At 50.6% G+C, this 25,959-nt stretch overlaps 1 protein-coding gene across 1 annotated transcript; it reads right to left on the reverse strand.

Moving 5' to 3' along the window:
- Positions 1–5,899: 5,899 nt before the first annotated feature.
- ETS2 (ETS proto-oncogene 2, transcription factor) lies at positions 5,900–24,340 on the reverse strand. The gene is made up of 10 exons (XM_084802231.1): positions 23,740–24,340; positions 19,846–19,917; positions 16,570–16,681; positions 14,548–14,667; positions 14,045–14,245; positions 12,473–12,556; positions 11,822–12,046; positions 10,684–10,947; positions 9,005–9,123; positions 5,900–8,071 (listed from the first exon to the last, which is right to left on the reverse strand). The coding sequence occupies exons 2-10, from the start codon at positions 19,915–19,917 to the stop codon at positions 7,856–7,858; spliced, it is 1,413 nt and encodes a 470-aa protein (XP_084658357.1). The 5' UTR covers positions 23,740–24,340; the 3' UTR covers positions 5,900–7,855.
- Between the last annotated feature and the right edge of the window lie 1,619 nt (positions 24,341–25,959).

Consider the following 25,959-nt stretch of genomic DNA (forward strand, 5'->3'; position numbering starts at 1 on the left):
GGCAGTGTGGGACGTCCAGCTGGGGCGGCAGTGTGGGACGTCCAGCTGGGGCGGCAGTGTAGGGTGTCCAGCTGGGGCGGCAGTGTAGGGTGTCCAGCTGGGGCGGCAGTGTAGGGTGTCCAGCTGGGGCGGCAGTGTGGGACGTCCAGCTGGGGCGGCAGTGTGGGGCGTCCAGCTGGGGCGGCAGTGTGGGGTGTCCATCTGGGGCGGCAGTGTGGGACGTCCATCTGGGGCGGCAGTGTGGGGGTGTCCATCTGGGGCCGCAGTGTGGGGTGTCCATCTGGGGCGGCAGTGTGGGGTGTCCATCTGGGGCGGCAGTGTGGGGTGTCCAGCTGGGGCACTGACTCACCCGTCCTATCACTATATAGTCACTCCATTTAAGTTCCTTTCACGTATATATGTATTTTGGGGGAGTTTCTAGAGTAGTAGGTTTCCATATGGCTTTACAGAAGTGTGAGTTAGTGTTAGCTGACCCCCGCCCCCCACCCCCCACCCCCATCCCCTCCTGTCTCCTGCTCCCTCTCCTCCCATCTCATCTCCCTACTCCTTTTACCCCCTTTTATCTCTCTTTAGCAGTATACTCTATTTCTCTTTTCTCTGAGGACTCCCTACCCCCACCACTGGTCCCTCACTATCTACCTCTGTGGTAATTCAGTGGATCACACATATCGAAAGCTTAAAAGATAGCATCCACACATAAGGGAAACAAAGTGCAGTGTCAGTCTTGTCTGGGTGTCCTCACCCAGGATGATATTTTTTCCCTAGCTCGATTCATTTGCCTGAACGTTTCATAATTTTATTTTTATTGGCAGCTACAAAACATTCTATTATGTAAATATTCTGGATTTTCATGATCTGTTTATTAGTTGATGGGCATCTAGGCTGTTGCCAGGTTCTGGCTGTTATGAATAGAGCAGCCAGGAACATACACAAGGACGCATCTCTATAGTGAGACACAGAGTCGCCTTGGTGTACAAACAAAGACAGCGTGGCTGCATGCTGTGTTAGATTGATTTTCAGCTGGGATTTGGACACAAAACACGCGGCTGAGGTGCCCATTTGACCAGGGTGAACCTGGTCCCCAGGTTCCTCCAGCATCCCTTGGTCCCTGCCTGTTTACAGGGCACGGCTGGCATACCAGGCACTCCAGGCTGAGCTTTCCTGCCCAGGGTCTGGGACTCCCCTCTCCCAGAAGCTCTTCCCTATATAACCTAGACATCTTGTGCACTCTTCTCTCTGTCTCTGTTTCTCTGTCTCTCTGTCTTTCTCTCTCTGTCTCTCTCTCTCTGTCTCTCTCTTTCTGTCTCTGTCTGTCTGTCTGTCTCTCTCTCTTTCTCTCTCACACACACACACACACAGTGCACTTTCTCTCCGCCCACCCCACTTTTCTGTCACCTCCTGCATGGCGACTTCACTAATCTAACCCCCTCCTGTGAAGTCTGTGAACTCACCCAAGAGCTGCCCCCAATATCCCTGAATTTATATACTCTAATTTGCCTTGAATTGGCTCACTTGGTCAGCAGAGACAACCTACCACCCTCTAACGCTGACGCTATGGTTGTTTTACGATGAATAAGCGTTGCCCTTTCTTCGTCATGTGCTGTCATTTGTTTTACTGATGTTGGCCATTCTGGCTGGGGTAAAATGAACTCTCAAAGCAGTGTTTAAATTATACTCCGCTGACGGCTAAAGATGTTGAGCGTTTCTTTGAGGCTTCTCACCCGTTTGTGTTTCCTCTTTTGGGAACTCTCTACTTAGTTCTGCACTTCATTTTTTAATTGAGTTGTTTGTTTCCTTGAAGCTCAGGGTTTTTGTTTGTTTGTTTGTCTTTTGTTTTTTAATTCTTTGTATAGTCTAGGTACTAAACTTCTATGAGATGTGTAATTAATTGGTAAAGACCTTTCCCCATTCTGTAGGCTCTCGCTTTGCCTAAGGGTGTCCCCCTGTCATAAGAAGCTTTTCAGCTTCGTGAAGTCCCATTTATTGGTTGCTCAGTTTTAATGCCTGCACTATCAAATCCTAATCAGAAACTCTTCCCTGGGCCAGTGAGTTCAAGCCCATTCCTTGCTTTCTCTTTCTATCAGATTCAGGGTACCTGGTATTCTGGTGAGATTCTTGATCCATTCGGAGGTGAGTTTTGTGCAGGGTGATAGATACGGATCTATTTGCTGTCTTCTATGTGCAGCTACTAGGTTGGGCCAAGACTATTTGTTGAAGATGCTGTCTTTTCTCCAGTATCTGTCTGGCTTCTTCATCAAAAATTGTGTGTCTATTAGTACGTGGAGTTATATCTGGGTCCTCAATTTAATTCCATTGGCCAATATGTCTTTTTATGCTAACAGGGTAGTCAAGGAGCAGTGCAAGTCTAGAGTGAGGGAATTAACTTCTTGTCTCACTGTTTTTCTCACTTTGTAGCTCCGGCAAGCCTGGAACCTTATATGCGGAGTAAGATGGCCTTGAACTTCTGATGACCCTCCTGTCTGTGCCTCTTGAGTTTTAGGATTGCTAGGTGTGCGCCACTGTCCTCGGCTTTAATCTCGTTATTTCCTCACCATGGAGAGGGTCTCAGCTTTGAGTATGTTAAGAAAAATATGAGAGACTAGTGAAATGGACCAGTGGATGAAAGCGCTTGCTGCCGATGACCTAAGTTTGATCCCCAAGACCCACATGCTGGAGGGAGAGGACTGGCTCTTTCACATGAGCACTGCTGCATGTGCTCTCTCTCTGTCTCTCTCTGTCTTTCTGTCTCTGTCTCTGTGTCTCTGTCTCTGTCTCTCTCTCTCTCCCCCCTGTCTCTCTTCCTCCCCCATCTCCCACTCTTCCCCTCCAACATGTATGTGTGTCATATAACTTTAATAAAATGTTAAAGGAAAAAATGACTTTCCTACATATACAAGTTCCCTTTTCTTCTTTGGCAAATTTTATTTTTAAAATATCAAATTTAAATCAGTCACAAACATAAAACATCTGAATTGGTAACATCTTCATAGATGACTAATTACCTTTGTAATAAAAGGATTGTTGGTTCATTCGTAGGCTTGGCATAGAAATTTCACAGTCATGCTAGAAAAAAAAAAGCATCATTTTCTTATACCTTTGAGGAAAACACTAGAATTAGCATGGAATACGCCTAAGAAATATTTTTCTAAGTGACTCAAGTGCTGAGGACACAGCTAAGTGTTCAGTTCTTGCCCAGCAAAGGCAGGGGCCTGTTGTTAATTTAATTAATTAATTTATTGTGCGCCCATGCCATAGCACATGCACTAAGGTCAGAGGCCAACTTTTAAAAATTGGTTCTCTCTTGCTGTGTGTTCTGGGGATTGAACTCTGGACACTGGGTTTGGGAGACACATGCTTTTTAGCTGCAAAGCCATCTCCAAGGCCCTGAGGGACAGTTCTTAGACTGTCCTCAGTCCTCAGATGTCTGTGTGTTGAAGGCTTGATCCCCATCAGGGCCTGGTGAGACGTCTTCAGGGGTCTTCAGATCACAGAGAGCATACCTTTGCAGGGGCCTCTGGGCTCTGGCCTGGTCTTTCTCCCCTGTTCTCTGGCCACAAGGCAGGCAGTTCTGCTGTGCCAAAAGCTGTCACCATGAAGTGTTGGCTCACCATAGTTGCCTAGCCCTGCAGCCAGCTGACCAGGACTGACACATCCCAGTGTGTGAAACCAAGTACATGGGTCTTTTTCTTTATAAATAGATTATCTCAAGTATTTTGTTTTAGTCACAGAAAACTAACACTTTTATTAAATAGATAATTATATTCAATACGATTCAGTACTGTCAAACTTTGAGGCAAAATACACTATTTTTCTTAGAAGGCTTAGGATTGCAGTGGTATATCATGAAGGAACAAGGAAGGAGTTTTCAAATATTTGTTTAAGTAAAGACGTATCCTTGTTAACTACAGAGGGGTGAGATGGAGACAAAGACACTAGGTTACAGGGATCTGGGGCATATTTGCCCACCTCTACCACAGTCTCTCCTTTCCACAGTGGCTCTCAGAGTATGGTCCTAAGTCTCCTGAGGTTTCTGAGACACTCTCAGGGCTATCCATAAGGTAAAAACATTGCATAACAATACTAATCTACTTATTCTTTTTCACTGTGTTGGCCTTGGTGCAAACACAAACGTTATTAAGACTCCTGGTGCCTTTTCAGAGGTCAGAGCAGACTGCATGCCATTGCTTTCTTCATGACATTGTGAAGAAAAAGAACACCCCTTACAAAAAAAGTCACACATGAGAATAGATTTGATGAAGGAGTTAAGATTCATTTGCTCACAGGACAGACCTCATTTCAACTCTGTAATAGAAGTCTGCTGCATTCTAAATAAAGTGTGGTTGACTGTCCCAAAGAAATCCAGCCATGTTTGAGTTGCCAGCTAAACTAACCACCTGCTTCTGCCTCCCTGAGTTCTGGGATTAAAGGCATGCATCACCATGCCCAGCTAAGGTTAAACTTTCAATAAGAAATCTGTATATGAGTGGAAACTTTTCAATCACTTCTCCCTGACAGGGCAGCCTTGCTAGGGCCACAGGGGAAGAGGATGAACTCAGGCCTGATGCGACTTGATGAGTTGGGGTGATGGACAGGGAGGCGCCCCTTTTCTGAGGAATAGGGGATGATGAGACTGGGAGGAGAGGAGGGAAGGGGCTACAATGGGACAGTAAAATGAATAAATTAATAATAATAATAATAATAATAATAATAATAATAATAATAATAGAATTTGTATATGTCATTGTGAGACTGATAAGCTTCCTGAAACTTTTCTATAAAAAACAGAGAGTGATGCTAAGTCCAGTCACCCACTGACAGTGTCTGCTAAACTGTGTCATCATTTGAAGAGGTATTTTCCAAATAATAAATGCAGATTCTCAAATCACACATGGGCAAGGATCCAAGATAGACTGACTTGGTAGGATGCAGTAGAGGAAGCTTACTATGTGCTCCATCTGGCCACAGTTCACCTCTCCACTTGCTTCCACGAACAATGTGTACTGTATAGACCATCCACAATATCTGACACAGCGTTGAATGCTCTTTCTTGACTTGATTGTGAATTTGTTAGGCCTGACTTTATATATTCACCAAGACAGAAAAGCCCGAATGTTGTGCAAACGTAGGAAACAATGTTATAATAAATCTGAAAAAAGAATCTTAAGTGCTATTATGCTAATATATGGGTGATTTTGAAATGAAAATTCTAAACATTAAAAATTGTATTTGTCCGCATGTCTGTACACCACATGCTTGCATGGCCACAGAAGTCAGGAGTGTTGGGTTCCCTGAAAGTGGGGTCATAGGCGGTTATGAGCTTCCAGGTGGGGTGCTGAGAACCAAACCTAGGTCCTCTGCAAGAGCAACAGGTACTCTTGAACTGCTGAGCTCTCTTAATTTCAAAAAATTTCATGTGTACTATGATAAGCAGGGATGGCTAGGGACTGGCGTTCCACTAGCTCCCTGGAGGTTATGGGGCACCAATTCCAGCCCCTGCTGAGTCTGTGGTAAGACTGTCACAGTTGAGTATGGGTTCACAGTGTCCTTGTGACACTGTGGAAATGTCCTGGGAGCCAGAGCGAGGACTGATCAGTCGCTCTGAGAACCGTGAGGGAAATGGTGCTGTGGCTGCACATGGCGAAGGTGCCTCCAGTTCAGACCCTAGCATGTCTCCAAACTTCTGTTGCAATCCTCTCCTGGGTAGAGGCCTAACTGTAAACAGCTCTTTGCTAACTCCTTGAGCGAGGGCTCAGTGGATCCCGCTTTGTGACTAGCTTAGTGAGCTGCAGACTAGACGGTCATGTCATGCACACCAGGGTACAGACTGAGCTCAAATTCTCCTCTGCATCACTCCTGGAGGGGAAAAGGCTATTACAAGGAACCGACATTACAAAGAGGCATTGGCATAAACCAAATCTTTATTATTTGAGAGAGAAAGAGAGAGAAAAAAGGCCAAATTATAAAACCTTCATACTTAAGACCACACCGAAGACTTCTAAGGACGTCTGTAGTAACCGTTAGATTCAACCATCTTCCATCTTGGCTGACGCAACTCAGGCTAAACATGGCAGTTTCATGTGGCTCAACCGTACAAGCTGACCAATGGCTGAGCTTTGAGAGGAGCGTGCTCTTAGTCCCAAGTCTGTTTACATTGTAGACAGACGTCCCAGCGACAATCAGGTCCCTGTGCTTAACCACAAAACATTTTTTTTCCTTCTGGGCATGCAGGCCAAGACATCCCAGGATGGACAGCAGGTCCCAGCTGCTCCTGGGTCCCTGTGTAGTCTGGTGGTAATGATGACTCTGCCAGTGTCACCAGCTGGCCAGGGGCCGCCCTGCTGGTAAAAGGTGAAGCCCATTCGCTTTTGAAACCAAGTGACTGCATGAAAGCGCGGGGGCAGGGTGTCTCATGGTGGAGTTAACTCTTCACCAGATTAAGAGCACCCCACAAAACACTCCCCGTCCTGCTGGCCCTGTCTGTGCTTCTGGGTACCCACGCCAGGAAAAGAAAAGGAGCAAACTCTCTCAGGGCGCAGAGCAGAAGGCAGCGCATGCAGCCCAGACGGTAGGAAACATGGCAGGTCAGCAAGGCGGGGAGCGCCACGCTCAGTTAGGGTCAAGGCTGATAGGAGGTCTCTCCCGACTGCCCTCAGCCCCGCCCAACATCTCTCCCTTTACACAAGCTAAGATAAAAATAAAGCTTTCGTACAAATTACAATTTTTTTCCAGTGAGTTACTTTTTGCAGTAAAAATAGCTGCTACATAAATCCCTCTGATCTCTGAAAAGGAGTCATAGATTTCCAAAAATAGTCTTCTTATTGTAGTCACACAAAATACCTTGAGGCGAAGGAAGGAAACGACCAGGGGGGTTGGGGGGGAGGGAAGGGGATTTGCCTGGGAAACACAGTTACGCCAAAAAAATAAAATACATTTGTGTATAAACCGACTTAAGGCATGCAGGGAAGTGGAGAACATGTGCCATTTGTCAAGAAAAATACTGCTTTACAGCGTTACAGTCCAGAAGAAAGTAGAGAGGCCAGATGTGCCCTCAAATAATAACATTAAGTTTCTTATATAAAAAAAAATCCCAATATACAAAGTCCTGGCCAGATAATGAACAAGTCAGAACCCCAACAACAACAACAACAAAACAAAAGTAAAAACCAGGGTCATCCCTCAGACCCTATTCCTGTTGGTAAATAAAACAAAAACAGCGTGTTATGGTTTCTCTCGGTTGGCCCCCTAAGAGATTAAATCTGTGTAAAATGGCATTCCTATGTACTAGTGAGGAAATGCATACCCTATCAGGTGTCTGCATTCTTGATTCAAACAAGTTATAATTATATACTTTAAATACAATATACAACGTCTGTTAAATAGAACTGTTGGAGGATTCTGACAATTATAAGATACAGTAATATGTACAAACTGACTTCTTTAATGGAGCAGTCGCTGCCTTCCACCTCTCTCTCAAGGGGAGCTGGCTTTTGCAGCGTCTGCTACTCCTGGCGGCAAAAGGCCATAGGAAAAGCAATGTTTCCCGGTGGTGTCTGTGCACCCACTACATGCTGGCTCCCTGGAGCATCTCAGAGAGCTGCAACGACAGTGATCTGCACCTGGCCTGCTTGGCAGCACGGTGACGTCCCAGAGCCTTTTCCTTCCCAGGTCTCCACAGGATGGAGGAGCCGCGCCAGTTTCCACCACAGGGCAGTTAGGCTTGTGGAAGAGGCATGGGATGAAAGAAGGCCACAGCTGCTTGGCGACGCTCCCAGAGGGTTCCATCCTGCCCTCCCATGGGTCTTTGGAGCAGTGGGTCCCCAGGCCCCGGGGCCAGCTCAGGGCAGTCCTGAGGACCTCAGTCTTCTGTGTCGGGCTGGACGCCGAGGATGGCGTGCAGTTCCTCAGGGGTGAAGCCCAGCAAGTTCTGCAGGTCACACACGAAGCGGTACACGTAACGTTTGCCTGAAGTCTTGTGGATAATGTTTTTGTCATAGTAGTAGCGCAAACCCCGGCTTAGCTTCTCATAGTTCATCTTCGGCTTGTTTTTCCTCTTCCCCCACCGGCGGGCCACCTTTGGGAAGACACAGAGAAGCGAGAGTCACCTGCGTCCACTCACATTCAAGAACCGGACAGTCACAGGGACCTGCAGATAGTCTGCCTGGGTCACTTTAAATGCGTGCAGATGTTTCTCTGTACAAGGGCTGGTGATGTCCCTGCCCCCAGCTCCATCTCAGCAAAGCCTCCTAGGCCACCACTTGGAACCAGGAGTACCTTGAGGGACGTCTGCTCTGGACTGTCCTCCATAGTTCTTATTTCAATACCTGCCCCACTCTCTTGTATTCCCAGGCTGGCCAGGATCTCACTGTGTAGCAGAGCATGACCTTGACGTTATCATCCTTCCAGCCTCTGCTTCCTCCAACTCCCCCCTCCCCCCCAACCCCTCACCCAAGTGCTGTGATTCCAAGCACGCACCCTCACACCTGACGTATGTGGTTCTGGGGACGGAGCCCATGGCTTCGAGAAAGCTAGGCAGCCACTCTGCCAGCTGAGACACGTTCCAAGCCATGTGATAGCTGAAGACACTATTCTGGCCCATGAGACATATGTACTCCCCCGGACACAGACAGGGCGACAGATCACATTACGTGCGTGTACCACTGGCATCACGCCTGCCAAAGCCTTCTCCGTCAGGGAGCCCCCAACCCTGAAGGCTGCCTGGCTGCTATGAGCCTTGTCTAACCAGGGACAAAGGTGAACTCTCCCACCCCCCACCCCACTTAGAACTTGCTGAGCGTCACCAAAGAGCCTCTGACAGACAATGCCCACAGAGGGCGGGCACTGCCCGTAGGACACCAGGCCCACTCAACGACAAGGCAGTGGCTGCAGTTCAGCTAGCCTAAGAGTCAGGGAGGGCTGTTGCTGGCTCTATTGACTTTCCCTGTACCCAGGGTCGGTTTTAGAGCCCAGTGTGATGAATCAGGGTTGACAGGACAAGTGGCCATACCTCATCAGGGTCAGCGAGCTTGAACTCCCATCCGTCCCCTGTCCAGCTGATGAAAGATTGACAGGACTTGTCAGAGAGCAGCTCCAGAAGAAACTGCCACAGCTGGATTGGTCCACTTCCTGGGGGTAAAGGGAGGCAAGCGAGTTACATGGGGGTTGGGGGTGAGTGTCTGAGATCAGCAGCAATCTGACCCTCCCAGTGACCAGGCTACTTTGAGAAGCCCACTGGCCATGTTACTGATGTTCAGATGGGGCCTCGGGGTGCCAGAGCCCTCAGGAAACAACAAGTTAATGATTAGGAGCCACAGTGCTCTCCCCTCCCTACCCACTACTCTTCCAAGAGGGCGGCTTAGCCGAGCCTCTCTCTGGGCTGCTGTTTGTCCTTTGGGGAGGGGGATCCAGGGCCAGCCACCCTCATCAGCACCATCCCTCCTGCCCTTTAAGGCTTCCCTGTGTGGGAGCCTTAAGAGTTCATTTCTGGAAATACCCAGTGAGCCTGGGGTGGGTACTCGAGGGCAGTTTCGTCACAGCCACAGCCCTCATGACCGTAAGCAAACCATATCGTGAGACTTGTTTGCCTGCAACACACCCACGGGTGACCTACGCTGACAGCTGCCTGTGTTTGCTACGTGGGCACTCAGAACCACCACTCTGAGAAAGAGGCTTGCTGTAGCCCCGTCTCCCTTAAGGATGTACAGCGACTTGTCTCGGGGTCCCTGTTACACTTTATGGGAGAGAAAAAAAGGAGATTTGACCCCAGGCTGTCACCTTGCCCTCTCTGTGCTTTGGGGAAGCAGAGAGATCTCAGACTGAACCAGGCTGAGCTGATTCACTTGGGCGGCCTCTTAGGCTTGTCACCTCTGACCCGATGTCCCAGTGGGTTTCCACACTACCCATGCTAACACCGCAGACCACAGGCTAACCAACAAAGATTACTACTATTTCCTTCCAGGTATACACTGCTAATGCTGGAGGGGTGGGGGTGGGGGGGTTCTTAGCAGTTTCTGGATTCCTAGGTATCAAAGCAGCCTTAGCTTCAAAGCCCTTTATGGATTCTTGTACTTTTATGCAGCCATTTGTTTTTGATGGTAAAAACAAAACAAAACAAAACAAGAAAAACCCATGGGCCCTCATTTTAATCTCATATTTAAAAAAAAATTTTTTTTTAAAAACCACAGTGGCTTCTTATGGCCAGCATATGAAAAGAAGCTCTATTTAAAGGCATCTGAAGCAATGAAAATGAATATTCTCGGTATTTTTGCCCCAGTTTTGAAATTGTCTGGTTCTAAAAACAGCTTTAAGGTGTGTTCTGTGCCTAGAGGAGCCCCCTCACCCTCGTCCACGGTGGCTTTGGAGGCCAAGAGAGGTAGGTAAACAGTGCTGCTATCCCCGGAGCCAGCTCCTGCCCTTCCCCTGACCAGTTTACATTCCTGGAGATCCAGAGTGTGAGTCAGAGCCAGGGCCAGAGTCTGTCCCTTCTCCTACCTCTCCGCCTCCTGTCCCAGGTAGAGAGGGTGTGGCCTGGGGGTTGGCCCCCACCCCATGAGATCCCAACGGGAACACTACAGAAAGCCCAGCCTTGTGGGAGTGTATCACAGGCAAATTTACACAAGGCCCAGGTAAGCACAGGGTGTGCTGCAGTCACACAGGAGCCCACCGGGGGCCCGAGTGGACACTCACCAGTGAAGCCGGCCAGCACTGCTGCAGGAATAACCGGTTTGCCTTGCTCCACTGGGTCACTCCTCTCCTGGATGTAGTCCTTGAAGGACATGGTGGGCTTACTGAGGCAGAGTGACTGGCTGCAGTCCTCCTCGAAGCTCTCGAAGGAAGGCACCCGCTGCACATCCAGCAGGGACGACTGGCTGTTCCAGGAGCGCAGCAGCGAGTCAGAGCTCTCGAAGCTGTCCCCGCCGGTCTCCGGAGAGTCGTGCTCCTTGGGCTTCCCTGGTGGAAACGACCGGAACAATGCTGAGACCCTTCAGGGATGTGCCATGGGTTCGGCAGCACTGTGATCCCAAGCCCTGTGTCACCGTTGCCAACCACTGCCAACCATCCCCCCCACCCCCCACGGAGCTATGCACGCAGCCGGTTCAGCAGCGTCTGGACCCCACTCCCGGCACTCCGCAAACCAGGTGCTAATTTCTTGGGACAATTTTATGTGCCGATAAAAGCCAGCACAAGAATGGGTAAGATGTAGCTTCGTAGGGTGGGACACTATACAACCAGGAAAGAGAACACAGACAAAGACCAGATGTGAAAGAGGAAACCCCAAAAGAAAACAAAGCCCATTTGTGTAAAAATCCCAGGACGCAAAACAAAAACAAAACCCCAATCTGTGATGACCGAGAAGGAAAACCAGCAGCTCTTGTAAAGAGGGCTGGGGAGATGTAGGAGGAACCTCACAGATTGCTAGAAACTTCTGCCTCCAGGTGGACTGCTGCAACACAGGTGTTCACGCCCTGTGAGTACAGCCAGAGACGTGTGGACCGTGTACGTTCCATCCTCACGGAGGAATGTGGCACGTTCCCATGTGTCTCAGCTTCACCACAAGGAAGCCAGTCAAAAGCTGCTAAGCTGCTCGCCTACAGGGCCTGGAGTAGGACTTCAAACAGGTTGTGACCCTGCTGTTTGGAAAATCACGTGGAAGGCAGCCCAGCCCTTTAACCTCCTTCTCTGGCGGCAGAAGGCGGGATGTGCTTACCAAGCATCTCCCACCCTCAATGGCTTCCAAGACCAAAAAAAAAAAAAAAAAAAGCAAAAAACAACAACAACAACAACAAGAAAAAACAAATAACCTTATTCTAGAATGTTCTCTTACCGGAACCATTGGTGAGCAAGTTCAAGTTGCCACCGGGGAAGTCCTGGCTGACGGAACAGTAATTGACACTGACGGTATTGAGCCGGGACTTGGGCAACATCTGGAACTCCTGCTCAGAGCCAAGAGCTGCCGGCGTGGCAGACGGCGGGCACATGCTGTCCAGGAGGCTGTCTTTGGGGTAGCTTTGTGCCTGCATCCCGTACGGAGCCTGCTCCATGCCAAAGCCTGAACACAAGGATGAAATCAGATTAGAAAACACTTTATAGAGCAGTGTTGACTCCCAGAGATGAAAGGAGCCACTTAAGCAATGCTAAGTTTTCCAAGGGCCACATTAAAAACCCAAGGAACAGGAGGAGTTAATTTTCCATTTTAAGTGACCCCGCACAGCAGTGGTCGCCTCAATATATAAACAATCCCCTAGCCCATCAAGGAATAGTTTACTCTCTTGGTTTTATCTTAGACCTCTGAGTATGGATGAGTCAGAGTCGTAGGTTCTCGTTAACACATTTCACGTGGATCTGGCATGGTTCAGCTGCTTAGCGGATCAATACCCATGTGCAGCACCCACCACAGGAGGGGTGTAGGTCCAGGCTACCCAGGAGGCTGGAGAGACTACAGCCGGAGATCTAAGGCACAGCCCACGAGACTGACCTAATGTATTGCTGTTGATCCAATGAGGGACTGCGTTGAGGTGCGAGTTTTCTTCATATTGGTCTTCTGTCTTTTCTTGGTTCTCTGAAAAAGAAGACACAGGGGACACTCAGAACTCCGCACGAGACGCTGGAGGGAGGTGCTCAGCAGTTAAGAGGCTGCTCTTCCGTAGGACCCAGGTTCAATCCTGCCACCCACATGGCAGCTCACACCTGTCTAATCCCACTCCCAGAGGATCTGGCCCTGCCATGCAGAAGACACACACACAGGCAAAACACCAATGCACATGAAATATGAATAAAACAAGTCCACAGGAAGAGCAATACCTCCCACAATCCTGTTATGCAGATATCGGAAGGACTCACCTCACCCCCTGCATTCCATTTGATTTCAAACCCCTTATGTGTCTGTTTTCAAAACTTATGACACATTTTTCTAATAATCTGGGATACGTTCTTCCAAAAATCGATGATGTCACTGTTTAGAACAGTCCAGCGCATGGACTCACTTCATGCCTGTGTTTATGGAGAGCCATCTGTCCTGGGGCTGGGAGAGCAGTGGGCGCAGGAAATGGACATGGTTCTTGTCCCTCGTGAGGCTTAACAGCCTCTACGGGTTAGCTTGGGCTGTCCTGAGACCCTTAGGGGCAAGTGTGTTCTATGTAAGTAGCCTGACTAGGGACGCACGATCACACGCCCGCCATCCATGGAAGCCAAGGCACACAAACGCACAAGCTCAACAGAAGCCCATCGAGCCAGGTTTGCAGTATAAACGGCTGTCCAGAAACGCATTGGTTAAGACCTGTTCCCAGAGAATTGAGGAGTTTTAAAAGTTGGTTTCCTTGGCTCTAGGAAGCCATGGCTAAACCAGCCTGGAAGTGCAATCCCCAATGGGACTCTGAGTTTCTGGGTTGAAGGAGACTGTTTAAGCATTGTGCTGACCTCCTCTTCCTCCTCCCCTTCCTCTCTTTCCTCTTCCTCTTCCTCTCCTTCCTTTTCTTTCTTCTTCTTTCTCCTCCTCCTCTTCTTCTCCATCTTAAATTATTCTAACTGTCCCTTATTTAAACACAGGTGTCCTTTAAGCAGTTCTCACTGGCATTTAAGATCTGAGACAAGAGTCTCTCTCCCCTTGGGGAGATTTCTGAGGCCAGCGTCTGCTTTTAACATTTCAGTGTGCATGCGAACTGACCACTTCCAGCCCACTGCCAGCAGACTGGCGCCACTTCTTGTAAAACCCTCAGTGACCGCCTCACATCCAGGCATCCCTGTCTCTCTTGGCTCTTCCAGTGAGCTCACCCCCTGGCACCCTGGCTGGCCCTACATATCCAAGGTGCTCTGGGCTGGCATACACCCGGCAAGAGCCAGCAATTTGGTGACTCAGGCTCTTGCCTCGTGGCTACATTTGGCACTTCACGAACATCGCGCACGCTCCTCCCCCCTGTGGAATGAAGACCCGTCATCACCTCCCCGTTTGACTCGCTTGGGGGGTGTTCTGAGGCATGGCCTCCACTGCTGGGGCGGCCTAAGGTCGGAGGTCATCGCGCCTCCCTGCTGCCTGGTCCTGAGGGCGTACCTTTGATCATCTGCTCCAGATGCTCCCAGAGGATGTCACCCACAAAGTCAGGTGCCAGCTCCAGGAAGCGTTCCTTGCCCAGGTTACACAGCACCTGGCCACTCATGCCAAACCTCTGCAGGTTCACATTCACCAGGCTGAACTCGTTGGTGGCCCAGAGCAGCCACTGGCACACCTGCTGCTCACTCCACAGCCAAGGGTCTGTGCGGGGAAGGCAAGGAAGGAAAGCACCCGTGAACATCTGGAAGGCGGGGAGACCACACGGCCCCCGAAACTCACCAAGCCCAGATAGCTCCGAACCCATGAAATAAACAGGGCACAGTCATGCCCTGACCCAGGCGTGTTCTAAGACACCAATGGCGTTTAATTAGAGCGCAGGGTTAGGTGTGCAGGTTCAGGGTAGCTACACTCTTGCTACTTCGTGCAAGCCAACCATGAGTATCTTACAGACGGGCCCACACGTGTCCTCCAGGGACTCGGCAGCCTCCAAGCCCAGCACTTACTTTTGGGGATGCCGAGACGCCGCCGCTCCTTGTGGAAGCCGCTGAAGGTGGCTTTTAAGGCTTGGCTCATCACCGCCTTGCTGCAGGGCGTGAGCAAAGGCAGCTCACAGGTGGCCGAGTCTAGAGAGGGACAGAGAGAGAGCAGGGACATCAGGCCTCGGGGCAATGTCAACAGACGCGCAGGCTAAGCCCCAGTCTGCAGAGACCCGTGAGCACAAATACTGCCATGGTTCCTTAGCGGTGGGGGACAGCTGTGGGGCTGGGCCTAACTCGGCACATGAGCACTCACACAGCAGACAGGGGCTTCCAGACCTAGCATTACCAAGAAGGAACCAAGAAAAGACTTTTATTTAAAGTCTATTCTACTACAGCAATCATGGAGGTATAATTTAACATGCTATTTTTTTTTCTTGTAAAAAGCTAAGCAATGGCATTAATAACCAAGACAATTATGTTTCTTAGAATTATGCTTACAAAAAGAAAAATCCAGAATAAAAATGATTTTGAGCTGGGTGGTGGCGCATGCCTTTAATCCCAGCACTTGGGAGGCAGCAGAGGCAGGTGGATCTCTGTGAGTTCAAGGCCAGCCTGGTCTTAAAAAAAAAAAAAAAAGACTTTGGTGATACACAGCTGTAATCCCAGCACGTGGGAGACAGAGACAAGAGAATAATGAGGTAACCTGGGCTACACAGTTAGTTCTAGTCAGCCTGGCAAAGTCGTGTGTGTGTGTGTGTGTGTGTGTGTGTGTGTGTGTGTGTGTGTTAAACTTTTAAAATAAAAATACAATATTTTGAAAACCTTCATAAAGCAGGGATGCAGACACCATTTCTACCTAAAATGTATTTAAAAAATTTAAACTGTACAGTTTTTGTTCAAAGGCTTCAGCTGTGTCCAGTCTTGTAGAGTGCCTCCTGTGCACAGCCAAGGACCGCAATGCTGCAGCCCAGCACAGAACTGTCACAAGTATTCAAAACATGAGGTTTTACTTTTTTAAAAAAAATAATTTGATTGCATAGTTGTTGAGTGCGGGCTTTAAGATGACAATGACGTCCACAGTGTCAATGCTGCAACATTGAAAAGCTGGACAGTCCCTGGCTGCCTTTAGTGACCGTGAGTGTTTGACCGAAGCTGTGACCATTGAGCTAAGCAGACAGCAGAGAAACCCAGGCCTGTTGTGCCCAGACAACGCCCCGCACTGTAAAACAGGCATACCCCTGGCTTTTTTGAAAAACAATCTTCTCTGATCCGCTCAGAAATTTCAGGACTGCCAGGTGGCACTGTGCTTACGGAAGCCGGGGGGCTTTACTTCATCTCTCCGGGCTGTGTTTTCCAGCACCTACTGCGTGTGACAGATCAATCTGGCATGTGCCTAACCAATAACTCTACGAGGTAATTGTGACGCTGAGTCTGACATGCCCTTTGAGTAGAACAAATAGTGGCCGTAAGAACTACTACCAAAATAGAGTCACTTGTGATCCCCAAACTCTCCGATTCAGGGGCAGGAGGCATCATCAACTGAGCTACCCAAGCCTCCTTGTGATCCAAAAACTCAAAGGGAAAGTGTGTCCGAGTCTGTGCGTGAGCACACAAGCGCATGTTGGGGAGTTTTTAGAAGCTGGCACACATTTCAACGTCCATTGTCTTCTCTTTGAGAAAGACAAAGGGGGGGGGAGCAGGGAGGAGAGATGGCTGGGGTGGGGGGGGGGGGGACGGGGGACACACAGACAGCCAGACCTCAGAGCTCCTGAGAGCGACCAGGTCTCAGCTCACAGGTGTGACTCTCACACAGAGTCACCAGAATGACCTGTTTACTCACACAAGAGGAGACCTGCCTTCTCGCAGGCCCCAGGTTTCTGTCAGACTTCTCATGCCCAAAACTCAAGATTTTGGCATACTTGCTGGAGAATGGTCTGCCTTTACTAACTGATCGGGTCTGTATTAGCCCGGATGAAGGTGGGGGAGGTGGAGGGGGGGGTGAGGGCAGCTATGCACCATTTCTGCCAGGTTGGAGGAGCAAATTACCATGGGAGACAGAGTCCAAGCCGGTGGGCACCTCCTGGAGTGTCTGCTCTTCACTGAGGGAGGGGAACATGGCGAACAGAGAGCCATCAAAGGTGTCAAAGGCTGGCTGGCGCTGGAAGACACAGGGGGAAAAAAAAAAAGAGAAATTCAGTGTGAACGCCCTCGATGATGACGCGTTTCCTCAGCGGTCCACAGAAACCCTACCGTAGGTCCGGATGGCACCAGCCACTCGGGCCAACGACCCCCCCAGTTCTGGAAGCACAAGCATCAAGTGAGTTCAAAGTAATGCAAGCGATTCGATCTCACACTAGACTCTTTAAATCATCGCATAAGGTCAGAAGGCCCGGGAGGTTATTTCATCAGCATGATCAACTTAAATTAATAAATTAAATACATCCCAAACCAGCAGAGTCATAGAACCAAACCGAGGGGTCATTCCGATAAGAGCAACACCTGCTTCATCAGCCGCCTGGGTGTGTGAGAAAAGCAAAGGCTGGCCTGGCAGGTGTTTTGGTGTAACAGTTCAAACAAGAGAGAGAGAGACTGACTGACTGACTGACTCTGACTGGGAAGAAATGGGGAAATGAGGCAATACTAAGCTATTTTTATCTTTGGACAGCTACTTTGAGTTATCTACACCTTTAAGTAATGTGAGGGGATCCCTTTCCCATCCTCCAATGGTTCAGGTAATAGTAATCTGTAAATAAAACAAAACAAAAAAACCGAAACCTTAATATTTTCTGTGATAAAAATAAAAAGATTGTGGAAAAGAAACTTCAATTACAGGGAGACGTTCAAAGGCATTTTCCAAGGGGGGAGAGGAGAATCTGATACGCCCGCAAAGGCGAGCCCTGGAAGGTGCTGACGGCTGCATGATCTCACACGTGGAAACTCTCTGAAAAACAGCAGCCATGAGCGGGGAGGTGGCGAGTAGGCACGCGCAGGGCCAAGCCACCCCTGCCCAGTGTGCTTAGGAAGACGTGAAGAAAAGCTCTATTTCCCAACATAATCTGGAAATCCCATACCATGTGTGACACAATGACCTGCATGTTGAGTCATGGGCGAACGAATGTGTAACACATTTACAAATAAAATCAGCTCAGCACTGTGCCGTCCTTCCAGAAATGCAGAAGAGTGGACGATGCACAAAAGGGCAGGCTGCCAGCCCCAGGCTCAGCAAGTCCTCAGCGCCCCCGGAATGCTAACTACCTGGGGGGGGGGCAGGCCCACTTAGGAGTGTGAGGCTCTCAGTAACTAGACGAACGTAGGACTTCATGAAGAGATGATGTCGGTGAACTATTAAATAGACGGTGAGCAAAAAATACTCCCCCCAGCACTGTCCAGGCTTCTAGGAAGTTGTCTTTCTGGAAGTTCTTTCTTTAAAAGCAGGAAGCCAAAGACCAAGGCAAATGCTTGCTGCACATTTCAACATAGACCACGGCGATGGATGCCTTCTCCGAATCCAGACGTCAGCAAGTTCTTTCCGTTCACAGAGGGTTTTTTTTCCCCCTTAGGGGGGTGTGTAGCTTCAGCTCCCTCACGCTAACCTCCAGATGCTAGTCCCGCCATGCTTAAGACATGTGACCAAATCAAACAAGACAACACAGAAGCATTTGGTGACTGTCACAGAAAAATGGGTGCTGCCTCTGTAGTTCACACCAGACACAGAACCTTAAGAATGGTTTGGGAAACCGAGCGTGGTGGTGGCGCATGCCTTTAATCCCAGCACTCGGGTGGCAGAGGCAAGCGGATCGCTGTGAGTTCGAGGCCAGCCTGATCTACAAAGTGAGTCCAGGACAGCCAAGGCTAACACAGAGAAACCCTGTCTCAAAAAACCGAAAGCCAAAAACAAACAAACAAACAAACAAAAAGAATGGTTTGGGAAACTGGGGAGACAGCTCAGTAGAAAAAGCATTTGCTGGGCAGACGTGAGGTCCTAAGTTAGGATCCCTAGAACCCGGGTAAGGCTGGACAGGGGTCCCCTGTCTACAATTCCAGTGTGCTGGGAAGGGGGCAGACAGCAGAACTCTGAGAAGCTTGATGCCAGCAGGCAAAAACAAAGAAGGAGGAAGGCAAGAGTCAACACTAGAGATTGTCCTGTAATCTTAGACTAGGAATGCAGAGGCAGGAGGATTCCTGGAACTTGACAGCCAAGCTAGTCTTGCCTAGTCAGCCAGTGAGCAACAGGTTCACTGAGAGATGCTGTCTCAAAAAATAAAGTGGAGAGCAATAAAGACACTCACCACTGGCCTCTTTACTACACACACACACACACACACATACACACACACACACACACACACACACACCCACACATGAGACATTACCAGCTTATGCTACAAGACTGTTTCAAAAGGGGACTCACGACGTGCCACAGATGCGAGATGAGAAGTGTTTGTACAGGGAGCCAGCGCTTTCATGTCTAATCTATTTGGGGTTTGCATAAACAGGCCTGCTGCTGCTGCGCCAGAGAGCAGGCTCCCTATGACCTCCAGGGTGCAGCCCCTGCTGACGGAGGCAGCACATGATGCCTAGTCTCGTCAGTTTATAAACCACCTTCTGGAGATGGTGGTAGGAAAGGTTGGTGCCAAGCCTGGTGGCCTGAGGTTACCATCGAGGACCTACAACACAGTGGACAGGACGAGAGGGCTGACTCCCACAAGGCGCCCCGTCCTCTGTGTGTGCATCATGGGACGTGTGCGCCAAGCACAAGTGAAGATGTTAAACAACACACAGCCTCCTTGCCCAGCCACGTCAACTCCTGAGTGGCTGAAAAGGCGATGGGCGCAGCCTTCCCAGCCGCCATCTTTAAGAGTCACGGGGCTTAGCTGGGCGTGGTGGCGCACGCCTTTAATCCCAGCACTCGGGAGGCAAAGGCAGGCGGATCACTGTGAGTTCGAAGACAGCCTGGTCTACAAAGCAAGTCCAGGGCAGCCAAGGCTACACAGAGAGACCCTGTCTCAAAAAACCAAAAAAAAAAAAAGAGTCACGGGGCTTGTTTTTCCGATCTGAAGAGAGGCTCAGGAATGCAGCACAGCAGCCACCACCTCATCTGCAAAGGAACCACTTTCCTATCCTGGGGGACAGGTACCAATAGCATCAAGATACCCACTTTACAGCGCAGAAAACAGGCTCAGAGAGAGTAAGCCACACGGCTAACATATTTAAAACCTGGGGCCAGAACCAGTTTTCTGGGACCCAGTCCAACATGGGGTTTTCTGTCTTATTAGTGAAGTTTCCAAAACTGTCAGGAAAATCTAATTAAGGAGCACATACCTTGAGTGTCCCTCGGAAACTGTTGGCGACAGGGGCCACTTGGTCCATGTTCTTGATCCCAAAGTCATTCATCTTGAAAAAAACAAACAAACAAAAGAGAGTCAGAATGGTTCCCACTGAAGTGTTTTAAGATGATGGTTGATGGCGGCTTCAACCTCTAGCTGGGTGGGGCACTGCAGGTGGCCGGAGTCCACACACCCGGGGATGGGAATTCTGCCTCAGAAGCTCCCATGGGAGTCAGACCAACACACACACACACACACGCACACGCACACGCACACACACACCCCACCCACTCACACATACACCACCCACACCACCCACACACTCCACCTACACACCCACCATCCACCCACACATACCACCCCCAACCCCCCCACATCCACACACACCACCCACCCACACATAATACACACACACCCCCACACACATCCACACACACCACCCACCCACACACATCCACACACACCACCCACACACCACGCGCTCGCGCACGAGCGCGCGCGCACACACACACACACACACACACCACCCACTCATCCACACCACCCACACCACCCACACCCCTCGCGTGCAAACACACATATACACCAGACACACACACACACACACACACACACACACACACACACACTGCTCTGAGCTATGCTGAAGCACGTGGCCCTGAGCCACCACACCCCTCACACTGCCCCAGATCCTCAGGGTCTGAGTGTGTGATCTCAAAACATCTCTCCTTCTCGTGCAGCACAGGTGTGCATTTCCTCAGAAGGCTAGGCCGTGCTTTGATAACAGGGGCTTATACCAGAGCGGGGCTGGCCACCTGTGGCTGGACAAGGCTTCTGTGAAGGGAGACAGACTCTGAGTGAGACTACACAAGAGACCTCAAGGGCTAGTAGGAAAAGAGAAAACATCTCAGTGTTCGAGATGCTGCTTGGTGCTTATATAATGTTGTGAGTACATTAGGTTTCCTGAATACGGTAAAATCATTCTGGCCTGTTAAGACTGCTTTGAGCACGTTAAAGAGGAAAATCAAAAATCACCTACTATGTGATTTGCAATAAGCTGAAAAAAGCAATGTTTGGGGGGCCCTACTGTGCAGTTATGAGTAAGCAAGAGATATGCTAAATGAGGTATGGAAGACGCTGCAACAGTAACACCAGTGTTGACTGGACACCAAAGATCACCACTGCCTGCCGGCAGCTCCTCACCCCCCAGGCTCAAGCCTTCAACAGCTCCATGGTGTAACCCCCGCCCCCACCCCCGCCCCCCCAACCCCCTAACGTCCCCACCCCGTGGCCCACCCATGCTCTCCTCCAAGTGCACCTGTTAACCAAACACTTTCACTAAAATTAGCATGCAACTGATGGAACTCACTAGAGGCAGCAGATAGCATAGTGTCAAAGAATTATTTAAGTTACTTTGTTTGATCTTTCTTTTCTTTTTCCTTTTTTTGGGGGGGGTATTTTGTTTTTTTCCGAGACAGGGTTTCTGTGTTAACCTTGGCTGTCCTAGACTCCCTTTGTAGACCAGGCTGGCCTCCGAACGCACAGACATCTGCCTGCTTCTGCCTCCCAAGTGCTGGTATTAAAGGCGGGCGCCACCGCGCCCCAGCTTGCTCTTTCTTTCTTGTGTTTCTCTTTATAGTTAACACTGCGGCCAATGCAGATGCCTTAACAGTTTCCTACTAAACACACACTCACACGAACATACAGACATGGGCCTGCGCGCACATGCGCAAACACTCACACTTTGATAAGAGACAAGGGACCAAAGGCCCCTGGGGGAGCGGTTGGGAGGCTCAGATATGCCGATTACGGTTAAAGCAGCCCACAAGCTGAGGTGCCCTGAAGGAGCCACAGTCCTGGGAAAGGTCAGAGCAGGGTCGGTCCAGTCTCCACAGACTCTCCCCTTGGTAGATTCCCTCAGCTACACCCACTGAGGGCTCAATAGTCTCTATAAACGACGGCCGCCATGACAGAACATGTAGCTCCCCTCTTCCTCAACCCTCCGGTGGTGTTCAGATTCCAAACATTAGATCACCTTACAGTGAGGGAGTGAGGCCCAGAGATACTGAGGCCCAGGCCCTGGCCACTCCCCCATGGAGGTCTCTGTGGAGATTGCACTTCTGGTGAGTAGACCTTAAGTCCTGACCCTGAACAGGTGGGCTCTCCCTACCACATGCGGCTGAGGCAGAGAGCACAGCGGTATGACTAAACTAGGCCTTCCTAGCCCTGGGAGATGCTCTGCTACTGAGAACTTCAGGTCGCTCACCTGGACGCAGTCAGCCTGTAACCTGTTGACTAAACACAAGCCTCAAGCCAATGGCAGAGCCGGAGGTGTCCACATGGTCCCTCCAGGGCCCGCCAGGTGGAGCTTTCTGTCATTCCCACGTATAAACCCCTCGTAGACTTAATTCTGATTTTTAGCTTCCAAGACGGGCAGAGAATAGCTGTGGAGGGCCAGGGAGAGCTTCCCCGCCTTTTGTGTACAAACAGGAGGAGAGAAGGGAGGCTCCCACTCCCACAGAAAAAGCTGTAATTACCCGCGGCAGAACAGGGTTCCTTTGTTGCCCCGGCTTTTAATGAGTTTTGTAAAAAAAAAAGAAAGAAAAAAAAGAAAGAAAAACCCTGTAGAATTAAAGCGCTCTACTAAATGGCTTCAGGCAGATACACAGCTAATCAAATTTAAGTTCATTTATCCTGCTGAATGTGCTTGCTGACTCCTGGGACGAGTCAAGACTCTAGATAAATCAATGTTCAAGTTTAGACCCTTTGTTACTCTGGGGACTAACTGTACTCAAAAATAAAATAAAATAAAAAATTTAAAAATGGTAGAAATGTGATGGCTGGGAAGAGTTAAGTTTTAAAGCAAGAATTTTCCTGATAACTGTATCCTTATTGGAACAGGTAACACACTTACATAAGAGACTGCAGGTTGTATTTAGGTTAAAAGCAAAACAAAAACAAAAACTTGAAGGTTGGTAAGCTTTTCACTTAGGAAGCGATCAGTTTAGAGAGATGAATGACTAATTCCAGATATGAGAGTTTGATTATTTCCCTGTGGGGCGCACGGTGTTCACATTCACTGTACTGCGAGATTACTCAGATTTTAATAAAAGCTTAACACTGAGATGTATCTCCCGATTGGCGGTGGTGTGGGCAGGAGCTTCCACAGCAGGGAGCGAGCGAGTCTATCCCTCAAGTCCCCAAGCAGGACTGCTCACCGCTTTACTTTCTAAATGAGAAACGAGCCAACTGCTATTTTAGGCTCCGCTGAAATTGAGTGCAGGCTAGTACAAGTCCTGTGAGATTAAATAATAAATTAAAAAAAAAACAGGCCCAATACAAATGCAAACGCTTCGGTTTACCCCTTCATTCATATGCTTTAGGGAGAAAATAAGAGCAGCGCAGCCATGCGCACCCCCACTTGGACGGCGTCCTGTGCTGGCTTCACAGGGCCGTGGGGGGTGGGGGGCCCCAGACCTGGCCAAGCAGGTGACACGTTCCCTGGAGCCGCAGCTTCCCAAGTGTTTCTGGCGCCGGACACCCCTACATTTTCCCAGACCTAGCGCCTCCCCCACTCAAGTCACTCCGCCACCAGGGCCACCTCGGCCACCTTCTCCCTGTGCCTCAAGTCCCCTTAGAGAAACGCAGCCGCACGTCCCAGGCAGGGACCGCACCAGGAGGGCACCGGCTTCCCCAAAACAAAAGCCGGCTGCTCCGCGCCCTGGCCGGTGCCCGGGTTCCCCGCCGAGGCCACTGGGTGCCCGAGAACCAGCCGGAGCGGCTCTGGGACGCGCGACTGACCGGCGGGAGCGGCGTCGTCCGCACCGCACCGCACCCACCCGGGGCGGAGTCCCTCCCGCGGACCGTGGCGCACGGCTGCTGCTCTTACCGCGCCGCAGCAGGCAGGGCCGGGCCGGCCGGAGGGCGGCAGTGAGACGAGATCGCGGCGATCCGGGCGCGCGTAGGCCCAGCGGGGCGAGGGCGTAGGGCCGATCCGGGCTCGGGGCCCGGGGCGGGTGGCTGGGATCGGCGGGCCTCGGTGGCGTCCACTCCGTGCTCCGCGCCGCGGTGAAGGAAGTAACCAGCCCGATCCCCTGGCCGCGCGCTCTTCTGGAGCTGGGGGAGGGCCGGAGGGGACCGGGGGAGGGGACAGCAAGGGTGACGGGGAGAGCGGGGAGGAGGAGCGAGCGAGGCAGGCCGGCGTGGGAGGAGACCCGCGCTTCGGCAGCCGCAGACCGGCGCTCCTCCCCGCGCCCCTGCCGCTCGCTGCTGGCCCCTGCTCCTGGGTCCCGGCTCGGGCCGTGCGCCCGGGAGGTCCAGCGGTGTCCTCCCGCGTCCCTGGTGCACCGCTGCCCGCACGGTCCGAGCCGGTGGCGCCGGTGGCACTTAGGGTTAGGTGGTTAGGCTTCTGCGGTGGAGCCGGCCGTGTGCTTGGAGCTACGTGTGGATTCTGGTTTCGGGTCCCTCCATGATGACAAGAGGTTAGGGAGGCGCAGAGTGGGCGGGTAGCCGGGTCGCGGGTGGAAGAGAAGAACGTGGCGTAGCCGCTCGGCTCTGGGGAAGCCCCTCCTACTGCCTCGGTTGGGCATGGCGCCCCCTAGGGCTGAGCCGAGTCTTAGCGCTGACTTGGCTGAGCCCTTGGAACCATCAGTTATCATCAAAGGCATTGATTGGTGTTCTGCTGGTTTATCTGGTCACCTGCATACCAAGCCCAGCGTGAGTGCCCCAAATTCATGGTCAAAAACACCAGCCATAGGGAGGTTTCCTTTTTTATTTTATGTCAGAAGGCGCCGCGTCCGTGGTTGGGAACCTGTGCGTACACTCTGTAGGCACTGATGTTCCAATATTGAGTAGAAAAGTTTAGGTAGATACCACAGATGAGTATGGAATTGCAAACGTCTAGCTTAGGCAAGGCCATGGAACTAACGGTTGGTACATTCCAAGGACATCCTTACCAGGGAGGGAGCGGAAGGCCCCTGGTTTCCATAGCAACTCCTCTGAAGTTATCCGCCAATCAAGATACTGCGGCACTCGTTACATCTTTCTGGTGTATCACCTTTGCAGGGGTCAAGGCCCGATCCACTAAGCAGAAACAGCTAGGTTTGGAGGGAATCCATACTTACTCGCGACTTCTCAGGGTGTGTTCACGTCTGGACCAGGTCAAGGAGGAACTCCATAAACGGAAGGCAGAGTCTTAGTCCGTTACCATGGATACCTGGAGCAGCATATGCTAACTTAGGAAGAAAAAAAAAGCATAGCAGAAGGTGCCGACTTGTCTGGACTAAAGTTCCAAAAGGAGTGTCCCCCACCCCCACCCCGCCTTCCTCACCTATTCTTGTGCCTTGACCGAATGTCCGAGAAGCTTGACACACACATGGGGATCTCTTGAAGCTCAGGTGCCCCAAACAGGACTGCTTTTCCATCACATCTGCCCCAGAGGCCGTGGGCACTCAGGGCTAGGCGCTCCATGACTTCCTTGGTCAGCAAAGGCCTCCTACCGCCAAGGTAGAGTACATTTCAGGGCTGCTCAGGCCGAGGGCTGGAAGGCAGCCACGTGTTAATACTGATCAGAAAGCTAGAAGTTAGGAGTGCCATTAAACGTTGATTAGACGTTGAGGTGGACCTATAATAGAATCTATCAGCAGGGTTCAGGACTTGGTAGAGACAGGCTCAAAATGCCAGAATTACACTTTTTTTTTTCCTTCAAATTCTTCTTTGTGAGCACTTGAGGAAAATCTTTTAGGGGAAAAAAACCCCTGCCTTATACATGAAAAGCAAGGAAGGCATAGGAGAAAGCCCCCCACCCCCACCCACCCCCCCCACCCCCACCCACCCCCTCCACCCCCTCACCCCCACTCCCCTCCCCAACCCTGTGTGAAACCTTTGTGAAGCCACAGCTGGAAACACAAATGGCAGACCAGGGAGGTCTCAGAGGCTCCGGTCACTTGTGTCTCCTGGCCTGCACTCCGGAGGAGGAGACCTGGGTTGGCCCAAGCAGCCCCTGGCCTGACCCCTGCTTGCTGGTTGATACACCTCAGGCAGAGGAACAAGGTAACATACACACCTATCTTTTCCTGATTGTGTCCCCCTGTCCCCCACCCCCACCCCT

Source organism: Acomys minous, assembly GCF_964271855.1.
Source record: "Acomys minous genome assembly, chromosome: 11".
Lineage (NCBI taxonomy): Eukaryota > Metazoa > Chordata > Mammalia > Rodentia > Muridae > Acomys > Acomys minous.

Bases quoted from the DNA above. Each gene is read 5' to 3' on its own strand.
- ETS2 (XM_084802231.1), bottom strand. From the start codon at position 19,917: ATGAATGACTTTGGGATCAAGAACATGGACCAAGTGGCCCCTGTCGCC. The intron at 14,246-14,547 runs GTAAGTGCTGGG...TTCCCCGCACAG, and splicing joins GCGTCTCGGCATCCCCAAAA to ACCCTTGGCTGTGGAGTGAG. The intron at 8,072-9,004 runs GTATGGCCACTT...GTCTTCCCAAAG, and splicing joins AGCTCGCTGACCCTGATGAG to GTGGCCCGCCGGTGGGGGAA.